The 11,553-nt window shown below is 41.1% G+C and overlaps 1 protein-coding gene across 4 annotated transcripts in view; it reads left to right on the top strand.

The window, feature by feature from the left end:
• LOC149863589 (serine/threonine-protein kinase TNNI3K) overlaps positions 1-11,553 on the top strand; it is a 212,003-nt gene that overhangs the window by 143,574 nt on the left and 56,876 nt on the right. For all 4 annotated transcript variants that reach the window (XM_090046885.1, XM_090046881.1, XM_090046882.1 and 1 more), the window contains 4 exons: positions 2,587-2,639; positions 4,173-4,225; positions 5,029-5,161; positions 8,291-8,400. In XM_090046885.1, coding sequence (XP_089903011.1) covers positions 2,587-2,639; positions 4,173-4,225; positions 5,029-5,161; positions 8,291-8,400 — 349 coding nt within the window. The remainder of the gene's footprint in view (positions 1-2,586; positions 2,640-4,172; positions 4,226-5,028; positions 5,162-8,290; positions 8,401-11,553) is intronic.

Genomic DNA, 11,553 nt, shown 5'->3' on the forward strand with positions numbered 1-11,553 from the left:
GGAGCTCCTAGAAGGTCAAGACCCCTAGCAGTAGGAGATCTGAGTTCAAGTCCAAGCTTGGGTGACCTGGAGTGAGCGAGCGAGCTACCAGGGAGAAATTCCTCTTGCAGTGGAAAGGGGCCATTGTGTTCTCCCAGGTACCTAGGCCCTGTTTTCCTTGACATCTTGTATTTTGTGCCTTTTATATTTCACCCACCAGTATTGCTTGTTCTGCTGTTTCTGTTTTACATTTTGGTTCACCTTGTCTTTTGTCAACTGGATGAATATGTCTATAATTGTAAGTGTCTAGCCTATGTTGAATCCTGCCCCTCGGGGCATTGTAGTGTCCCCTATACCCCCTGGTTTATACTGGTTATGTTCCCAGTATTGTTCTCTCATTAAAAGGTATATGGTTAAGTCCCCACTGGTGGTCTGGCTCTGGTCTATAAGGGGAGGAGGGTCCCTACACCTCCCACAGCGCTTGTGCACCTGCTTTGATCCCTTGAGTTGCAGAGGGGGTAACTCTTGGAGTACCGCCCAGGTTACAAAAGCATAGTAAACTTAAGCTTCATTTTACAGATTAAAATCTAACACACAGAGCGGCCACATGATTGTCTAAGTCCGTCCGATAAATCAATATATTGATGGAATTAGAACCCTGATGTCCTACTTTGAATGCTAGCACATGAGCTGTTGTGTCTCCAAGTTTTAAATGCCTAAGATAAAAATTTCAAAACTGACTGAAGAAACAGGGTACCACAGAAACCAAATGGGCTAACAAATGTATTTTTAAAACTATTCCATCACTCAACATGCATCTAGCAATCCTGTGAGAATGCTTCTAACTCTTATTTAGACCAACTCCTTTCCACATGACATCTGCCTTTAACTAAATGCCTTTAAAAGTCTGGCCTTTAAATGGCTTTGATAAGTTTATCTTCCTGCTATACTCAGTAGAGTATACTTAGTGTACTTATCCCATTCCCTCCAGTCTTCTAGCATTGTGGTGTCTACTATGAATATTCATACATGCAATCACATGAAAGTCAATGAGTGACCAGGAACATTTCTTTAATTGCTCATAACATTAAACAAAAGGAACTCACTAAGTGCTGAGAAATGCATTGAATGTAATGAAATGAAACTGATTTTCACCAAATGTGGACATGTTCCTTTATATCAAAGAAGTCTTAATAAATTATCCTTCCTTTCTTTCTTTAAAATACAAATGACTGCAGGGGCATGTGCCTTAGCATATTGTGTCTTTAGACCCCTGCTGACACATTGTCCTACACTTTGGCAATTCTCTGAGACAGCATAATCCATCATAAACCTGCAAGGATGGAGAGCAGTGTGAATCGGGCCCTACTAGAGTAAACGGGCAAAACTCCCCTTAACTTCACTGGGACTCGGATTTCACTCATTTCCTTCTGTAAATTGTACTGAGGTTTTTTAACCAGCATAAACCGGACAGAACTGTGAAGTGCACATCAGTAGTAAAATGCATGAGCTTTGAATGAAGATTTATAGAGGGCAAATCCATTTACTGCTACCACTTCTGGCTCAGAGTCACCACTGCCCTGGCTCCCACTACCACCCAAAATACAGAAATTGCTTGTTACACCTGTGCTGCACATCATGTGTATTATTAAAGAAGGACCCTAAATCTAAACATTTAAACCAGTAGAAAAATTATTTTAAAACAATTTGGTGACAAACAGAATACAGTTTACGAAAAATCGAAGCTAAGGAAGAAGGTAAGTTGTGTCTTGTATGAGTGACGCTTCCACTGTAATTCATTTGTGGCCACTGCATACCAGATACCCTAAAACAGAAATGGGAGTACGTTTGAGTTCTCCAATTTTTCCGCCTCCTGAGACAGCATCACAATAACCAAAATTCTTGATGAGCGATGTTAATTTGATGTGCTTTTTTATTTTGAGAGGATGAAAACTGAAGCAATGCAGGATGTTATTCTGAGCAAAATTAAATAAGGCCTCCAGGGAGGAAAAGGAAAAGAACCTTTCCAAATTCCATTCAAAATGTTTTCAAGAAAGTATTTATTTTTGCACATCCTTATGAGGTTCCTGTAGCTCCTGGCGGTTGCCTCATTACATTTAAGCTCTACAGACTTCTTTCTCTTACACCTATGTAAATTAAGGGTTAATTCAGTGGAATTACACTAGTATAAAACTGGTGTAATAAAGAAGAGAATCAGACCTTATAATTTTATTTAAAGCCTGTGACTGAGTTCATCTTCAAATGTCACCTACTTTACTTCATCTTGGTAAGGCTGTGCACATAATTAATAAACCTGTTATATTTGATCTACTATTAATTAGAAAATGTATTTGTTCTAATTCTAATTAGAAAATGACTCTGACATTTTGATTTACAAAACTTTCGGGTTTGCCTTTTCTGCCTTCTGAGCAGATAGGTATACTCTGTGGTAATAAATGTGAGGCCTTGCTGAAGGTGCCTTCTCTGCTGACAGACCTCTGTTTAGAGAAGGGGAATTAAGGTGCAAGTCGGAACTTTAAACTGTATTTCACAAAACTATCATGTTAACCTATGCTAATCGTTGGGGCTTTTTTATATTTTTTCCAGTCACAATATTCTTCTCTATGAGGATGGTCATGCTGTTGTTGCTGACTTTGGAGGTGAGATTTGCTGATTAACTTGAAAAATGTTATCAGTTTCTCTAAAACTACAGCTGTTTTCTGTGATGCCAGACTAGTTGTCAGACCAGTTGAGAGTGCCCTTTGCTTCATTATTTTCTTGAGAATGGCTCTGGAAAAGACACTTTGGGGTTCTTCAGGATTCCCTATTGCAGTTTTTCTCATATTCATGATATATATGAGGTCATTTGGCAGACAAACAAGAAGGCAAGGTGTTTTCAAGATGCTAATACCCCTGGACTTCACATCTCATCTAACCCACCTAGTGCTGTTGAATACTTAGCATCTGAGGCTGAAATACAAGCTGGATAGCGTTCAAATGGCTGAGTCTCAATTCAGATAAAAATGAATTGTTTTCTGGGAGGATGGGGGAAGCACATGGGAACATTTCAAGGGTTATAGCTAGGCAAGTTTCTTTGGTTAGAAGTGATATCTTTTATTAGACCAACTGAGTAGTTGGGGAAAAAGTTCTTATAGCAAGCTTTCAGGCGCAGTCACCCTTCATCAGGCCTAGGAAGTCTCCGCTGGTCTGAGACTCCAAGGAATGAGAGAAGCTTCCTTGGCCAGCAGAGACTCCCCATGCCTGATGAAGGGTGACTGCACCCAAAAGCTTGCTAAGACCTTTTTCCAACTACTCAGGTGGTCTAATAAAATATACCACATCTAACCAAAGAACCTTGCCTGCCTATGGCCTTAGACCAACACATCTACAGCCAAAAGCTCAGCAAGGGCTATAGCTGTCTTTCCAATTGAGGATGGGTCTTCATCTTTTGTTACTGGCATTCGCAGTTTGGGGGTGGTATTGGAACCAAGCTGTTATCATATCGTCCTCTAACAGCTATCTTTATTTGGGGAGTAAAATGTGGCTGTTTCTTAATGAACCTATTACTTCAAAATCAGGCCAAGTTACACTGTAAGCATCTGAAGCTAGCGGACAATGCCATGGCTTTACTTTCTGGGGGCACAGATCTTCATTACTTGCCTGTTGATGTCTGTGTAGAGCTATTAAAAACAGTAATGTGATTTTGATCTACAAAGTCCTAGCCACCTTAGGACTCATAACATTATTTTTGTCGCTATGTCATACAGTCAAAAAGAGCTGAAGCCTGTAAGCATCAATTTAAAAGAGGAAGATGCTGGTGTGATAGTATCTGTGAAGGGCCTTTCAGTTGACTCAGACACACTGCAAGTTAAGTTACCTGCTTTCCTAGGTTACATTCTGGAAAGCAGTATGTACTAAAAACAAATTATTTTATGTTGTTTACAAATACAAATCCTTAGTTGGTGTTATTCATTACTCAAGTTACTGGGAATTATTAGCCAGTTGCTACCATCCAGGAATCTTGCTCACTGATTTAGGTAGTCCCATTGTATCTGGAATGCCTTCATGCACCCTCATTTAAGAATAGGCCATTGTAGTTGTTTATAAAAGTTTTGGATTTCCACTATTGCTTCTGCAAAATGGGGTCTGTCTGCAGAGTGTTTTTATGTGGAACTTACTTTTTTTTCTCTCAGAATCAAGATTTTTGCAGTCCTTGGATGAAGACAATATGACAAAACAACCTGGGGTTTGTTTCTTGCTCTTTTCCATATGCTCATGTAGTTTCAGTTGTTTAAAAACTATACCCAAAGTTCACAAATACCTTTACAAAATGTAGCCTGTACCTTTTCCACCTGTTACACAAAGGTTGTGATACACTGCTGAGTCAGAATCAGTTACCATGGACTATATTATAGCATTAGCAATGGGGTTTTGAAATCACCCTATTAAAAACAGTAATGTGAAAAAACTATATGAGCAGAAGTGCTTCAGTTTTGATGTCCATTTGGTTCTGACAGTATATGCAAAGGACCAGAGTAAGACCACCCACTTCTAAACCAGTGGGTTGCTGTTTGTTTGTGAAGCAGCTACTTATGTAGGCTTCTGCAGAATGCATTGGTAGTTCAGGACAGAAAACAACCTCCCTACACACACGTAATTGCCACTGCCATTATTCTACCCTACAGATTTTAGCAGCTATAACTGGAATTAGATATGCTAAAGCTCTGTTGCGTGCTCTCAGGGTGGGTATTTAGATTTCAGCTTATAGAGTATGCTCTGTGCAACTCTTCTCTTAGATAAAGACAGCTTACTTTGCTTTTATACAGGCAAGGTGAAGGTCATCCTAATGCTGAAGACACAATATACCATGTTGTGATTTACTCCATGAATTTTATATGCTACAGTGAATATTTGTTTTAACAGCTTTACCCATTAGCTTATTGCAGAAAATGAAATAAAGCAAATGCAAAAGTAGAGAAAAAGACATGATCCCCAGCAAAGGAACAAAACACTTTGTTAATGCATTATTGATGTTTTCTTGATGTACAGAACCTACGCTGGATGGCCCCTGAGGTATTCACTCAGTGTACAAGATATACGATAAAAGCTGATGTTTTCAGTTATGCTTTGTGTCTCTGGGAATTGCTAACAGGTGAAATACCATTTGCACACCTTAAACCAGGTAAGGTACTTGGCTAACGTTAGGACCACTTACACCTCTGAACTACAGAGAAGTAGCTACATAGCACCTGAATAATCTATATTTGACTAGAATTCTAAATATGTTGGGAGCCTGTCATCCAATTAAAACCAGAACTAACACACTGCAATCATGTATTATTCAGTAAATGGATGCACTATCTATTTAATGGAAATAGGTGACTCCAGGACCTGGTTTTACCTTCAGGAATTTTCAACAGCACATGCTTTCTACCTTTCAAGGCTGTTGAAATTATGAAGTTATTTTCAATTTATTGTCTTCGAGCACATATTCTTAGGTAACTAAGGACTGTACCCATAAAGAATGGCTTCCTAGCACCAACAACTCAGCATTTCCAGGACTGTAACTTTGCAACCAGTGGTATCACCTTTATGATTTTTTTTAGTCATTGTAATAATTTTTTGCTTCATTAAAATAGTAGACCAGGGGATTTCAAATTTTTTTAGTAAGCGTAACCCTGGCAGCCAGATGTGTGTGGGGGGGAGAGGGGGCATGTGGTTGGATGCAGAGTAGCGGCAGCGCAGGGTAGTGGGTGGCAGCAGCCACCGCCATGTGCAACTCACAGAGCATCGTTGCTACCCTCGCCCTGCCCCGGGCCCGCTCCTGAGAGGCGGTGGTGCTCCATCCTACCTGCCCGCGCGTACCCCTAAGGCCTTCCCAAATACCCCCACGGGTACGCGTACCCCCAGTTGACTTCCCCTGTAGGAGACTATATGAACTTCAGGCCGCTTCCAGATTTGGGTAGAACTTTGGGGACTGAATGGAAACCATTCCAGAAATGGAAAATTCCTCAACATTTGGGGAACTTCTTTTTTATGGGAAGGTGGGCTTGCAAAGTATGGTGGCTAAGAGGAGAGGTGTTATATCTGCAAGGGCTCTTGGATGGATTTTAAGCAGATTTTTTGCTTGTTGAAAGAAGAGTAGACAGTGAATTAAATTCTGTCCTTGGAAAAACAGTTTTCATTTATACTATGTAATTTTTTTGCCCAGTTAGAAAATAAAATATCAGCAACTATTATAGTCTCTAGCTAGTTATCTAGCTTAGAGCAAACCATGAGTGGTTAAGTTGTGGCCCTGGGGCTCCTGCCTAGCGCTGAAGCAAAAAGCCCAGGCTCAAATTTGCACCCCTTCTATTTGAGCTGCTGCAAGCGCACGTGATTGCATGTGTAGACGTGTCCAGGGTGTCAGAGATATGACCCATGGGTTAGATCTGGCCCACAGAGCCTTGTCATTCAGCCTCCCATAGGTCTTAGACTGACAACATGTGCTACATACAGCACAGACCAGCCCAAGTGGTGGCAGGATCCCAGCTTTAGGCATACTTGTGCTGGAGAGTTTGAAAGGCTGGGGTCACAGGTGTATCAGTATGAACCTAGAAGGAGAATGTACCCCATGTCATGCAGGAATTTTATAGTTATCGAAAAATTATCAGAGTTCCCAGTAAAAAAGACTGACTTTCAGTAAATTCAATAAAGCTGTTTTATCCTATCTCTTGTAAATAAATAAATTTAAGAACTGAAGCACAATTCTACATGATAATGGTAATTTTATTCCTTAATTCTTCTTATTATTTATGGTTGTGCTATGTTTAAGAATAGAAGGGTATCACTTACCAATCAAAAGAAAATACTGAAAGGTTCAATACTGCATGCTAGTATTGCACAAATCTTGGAGTAGGAAGTTTCATGAACCATCTAACTACTTTTCTGTTTCAAAAATCAATTCAGAAACATATTCTTGCCACTTCGTTCAGCATGAAAAGGATGTTGCTTTTTTTATCTTTTTAGTTCTATGTTCTTGATAACTGATGGGAAAGCCATGCTATCCCTAGGAAGAAAAGAACACCTCAAAAGCTACATTGACCTAAGTGGAGTATATGCAGTATTATATACACTCAAATGTTCACACATAGTACTGTACTTTGGGTATAATCCTGTCTTCACTAAAATCAATAGCATAGGATTCCATCTAGACTGTATTATGGAGAAAGAAATAGAGTGTGTAAATAGAAAGATAGTTATATTTATTCTTCACTAACAACTTTACCTCTGTTTATTCCTTTTTCACAGCATCTAAGTAAAGCATAAAACCATTAATGTTTGACTTATACTTTCAAAGTCACATTAAACCGGGATCTAAACTAAGCAAAATGTTTTTGCCCCTGCTCTCCTCTCCTCGTGCCTCCCACTACATATCATACTTAACTGACATTAATATTCTGAAACATCGTTATAGAGGTCAAGATTGCAACACAGACAGTGGCTCAAATTAATCTATTCTTGTGACAAAGGCTGTAATGAGAATAGGCTCTGGTTAAAAAAATTAAACCATTCTTGTTAAAATCGCAAGATGGAAATCTCTTGGTCTCCCTCGGATGCCATAGACCCTGGTGATACATCATTTAAAAGTGTCAGTTAACAAAGGAGTTGTTATAGTATAGCTCTGTCTATGAGGAATATGATTTGACTTGATATATCATAGTTGTTTAAAAAGAATTCAGGAGATTAATTATGTTTTTTAAATTACTGTATATATAAACACAATTAGGAAAATAGTCTGATATTTTTATCATAATAAGTAGTGACTGGCCCATATAAAAAGGCACTCCTTTTTTTCTCTAAATATGCTTGGAAACCCCTAGCACAGTTGACTTAAAAGTTGTTTGGGAAGTCAGGATATGGGAAGATAGAATCTGGTAACAATTTATCCGTAACTTGAGTGTATCTAATTAGGTTGATTATTGAAAGATGCTCGGTCATTCTCTCATAATGAAGGACTTTTATTATAATGTCATCTATGAGGTGAGGGTTAATTGATGTTTCTTTCAAAGGCTATTTTATATGGTCTGCACCTGAACCTGATCATCTTCGACCAGCTTTAACCTTGGCAGAAGTGCATTCATATGCAGAATCACTAGTTGTTGCATTAAAATATTTTGACCCATTGGCTTTACCTGCCAGTTTGATCCTTAAGCTTTTTTAGCTGTTCATGACTCTAACTTATTCATATAGCAAAATAAAATGTGTTTGCATAGGAATATTTATGATACCTGAATATTAATTAAGCTTCATTATATTGTCTTATTTGCAGCTGCTGCTGCAGCAGATATGGCCTACCATCACATCAGACCTCCAATAGGGTATTCAATTCCCAAGCCCATATCATCATTGTTAATGAGGGGCTGGAATGCATGTCCTGAGGTAAGTGCACCCACTTCCTTCATCTACAGAGCCGTGATTGCAAAGGTTTGTCATGTGTAAAAGGCCTTATTTACAGAAGGGCTAAGAAAGAAAATGGCCAGCTGGATATGCTTTGATTTGCTAACTCCTATTTCCGTGACCTCTGAAGATACCCCAGATAGCTTAATTATTCTTGTGACTGGTAGAACAGAAAGCTCTGAGAGCAAACTTCTGTTTGTTTTGAGGAATCTCTTACAAATGAAGACACATAGACTAATCTTTGTTCCAGGATAAATCTCAGAAGGAAACTATGATCCACTGTTGAGGACCACTGGAGTCTGGTCTAGGTAGCATTTACACCCCCTATAAAGAAATCTGATGACTATTATAATCAACTGCTCTCTTGTGGGTTTTTTGTTTGAGCCCAAATCATGACTTGGCCTGTCTGCCCATGCAGGAGAGTAGGGGCTCCTCTTGCACGTTGGCATGCGCTATCTAAACCTTGGGCTTGGGCACTGCTTATATCACCCTTCAGAACAGGTGACTGAGAGTAGACTGGGAACTTTAGCCCTTCTCCACTCACTGAAGGTGCAGCTGAGCCAGCTCAGTGCATTTGTTTTTAACATTGGCCAGCAGCAAATTGCCAACCATGGGTCTGAGACTCAGCAATGTGTGCCTAGATCACAGAACCTCTTGTGGCTGGTACTAGGGTAATGCTTAGTGCTCTGTCTGACTCACAGATGAACCCTTAATTGATTTAATATTTCAACTGACAAGATTGAAAGCATATACAGGAACAAAGTGGAAGCAGCCTGGTTAGATGAGCCATACATCTCCTGCCCTGACAATTTGTGTGTGATACTAATAACACCCTTTCTTTTACTCACTCCATTTCCTTTATGGCTGGGGTCTTTTTTGTTTTCAATCCTACACTGTTTGCATGTTTTGTCTTCCTATTTTTGTCTGTTCTATTGTTTGAAAAGGAGATGTTTTAGTTAATTTTGCATCCAGCCAGACAAAAAAGAAAGTATAAGAGAAGGAAAAAAGAAAGAAACAGAAGGGTTGATTAAAAAACAGCTAGGAAGGAAATCAGCAGAAACTGATTGAAATGAAAGAAAATGGTGTGACCACACAAGTAAACAAGAGAGAGAGGTAGTTAGCTATATTAGTCTGAAGTTAGACCGAAGATCAACCATCTTGCAGACTAGCTTTTTCAGAGAGGCATGACAGTCAAAAAGCCCACAGCTGAATTGATTCAATCTTCACAGGTTAGTCTAAGCTGCATAGACTGAATGGATGAGCAAGTGAACAGACATTCACTTCTGATTCCAGAAATGTAGCCACATGCCTGCAGTGGCTCAGGCTAAAAGCCAAGGGGTGCTGGAGCATGCTTCCCTGCTAGGCTGAAGGAGACAACTTGGGCCAAAACTAGCCCACCCAGCCTGGAAGGGGGTTTGCAGGGGAGGTGCAAAGCATGCCAGGATGGGCGAGGACTGGGAATTAACGTGAATCTGTGGGGAGGGAGGGAGATATGGGACAGAAAGTCAAAAAACTGATTTAACCTAAATCAGTTATGCCTGATACTACATCCAACCAGGTTTATCTTAAACCAGTTTCAGCCATTTTGTGTTGTGTTACAGATTTGAACTGGTTTAAAATCACTTATACCGGTTTATGTGTAACTTCTGTCCCTAGCCTTGTAGGCTAGCCTGCCAAGAGAAGCAAAGTTGATAAAGTGTGTAAAGAGGAGAGAGAGAAAGAAAAGTCTAGATAGATTGAAAGAGGAAAGGATACATTTAGGCATGTAACAGAGCTTTATAAGTTTCTCTTATAAACAGGATTCCTGGCTTTCTCTGTTTAAAAATCCAAAATTTTCTGATTAACCCCCCCAAATTTCCATTTTTCTGTAATTAAAATGAAAGGCCAGTATATATATATAGGTATCAGATGCACACAATGTTTTATTGACATGTTTACAATTTTAAAGCACTTTGGAAGCCTACCAGTGCCTCAATCATTATAATAAAATACATTCTAAATACTATATATTTAGCTGTCTGGTTTTGGTTTTTTTATCATAGAAGATCAGAGCTCTCCCTGCCCCCTTTGCTCACCAGGATGCAGGTCCAGCTGTGACTGTTCCTACAGCTGCTTTGTGGTGCTCAGCATGCTGGTGACCTGCCCCTGCCCATGCAGTTGCCCTTACTCCCAACCCACAGCCCCCACCAGTCACTCCCTCCCACCCTTCACTCCCCATACCAGGCCATTGATCCAGCTGCAGCTGTCCTGCTGCTGCTGCTTTGTGGCGCTGAACAGTGCCAGATCCTGCTGTTCTGCTCTCTGTCCCCATGTGCCCAGGCCGCAGTGGTCCCCATGCCCTTCCTGGGAAACCCTTGACTGGAGTTCATGGACTGGGCTGGGCTTGCCTCTGGCTGGGCAAGCCCTTTCCTTTTCAGGCCAGCCTCTCCCTGTACAGGCTGCTTTAGCAGTCCAGGTGGACTCCAGGCCCAGCTCTGAAGCCCACTTCTGCCCAGCGTGCCCCCTGCCATCTTCTCTCCCTCTCTCTTACCCACACATGTCCCCCCCTGCTCTGACCACCAGCCCAAACATAGACTCTGCTGCCACTTCCCCCTGGCCCATCACAACCCCCTGAGTGGTTCCCAGGATCAGGATCCCCCTCAGGGCAGGCAAGGCTGGCAAGGCCCCAGGCCAGGCAGGACAGCATGTAGGTTAGACGTGCTGCTCATCTCCCCGCCCTTCCCCATGCCTTGCTGTGCAACATGCTCCAGTCACCGCCTCCAGTGCTAGCCCCAGCAGAGCTGCCAACAGCCACTGCAAACACAGGCTGGTGGGATATGGTGCAATGATGCAGTGAGCAAGGGGGCAGCAGTCACAGCGAATGAACAATGCTCACCCCCAGCATCCCAGCCCTGGCCCTGGGCACTGCCTCAGCTAAGCAGCACCCACTAAAAGAAGATAATGTAATTAAAAGGAGGATCCAGGTCACTCCACAGGTCTTAATTTTCCTTCTGTACTGCCCTGAGATTATCATTCAACTACCCCTGCCTCTGAAGCAGCAGCAGGTGAAAAAATTGGAATAAAGCAATGAAAATGAGAGGAAGGAAGCTAGGAAGAACACTTCCAGTTATTTTCCTGGAAAATGGTTACATTAAA

This window comes from Crocodylus siamensis, chromosome 5 (genome assembly GCF_052110815.1).
Source record: "Crocodylus siamensis isolate JL-2025a chromosome 5, ASM5211081v1, whole genome shotgun sequence".
Taxonomy (NCBI): domain Eukaryota; kingdom Metazoa; phylum Chordata; order Crocodylia; family Crocodylidae; genus Crocodylus; species Crocodylus siamensis.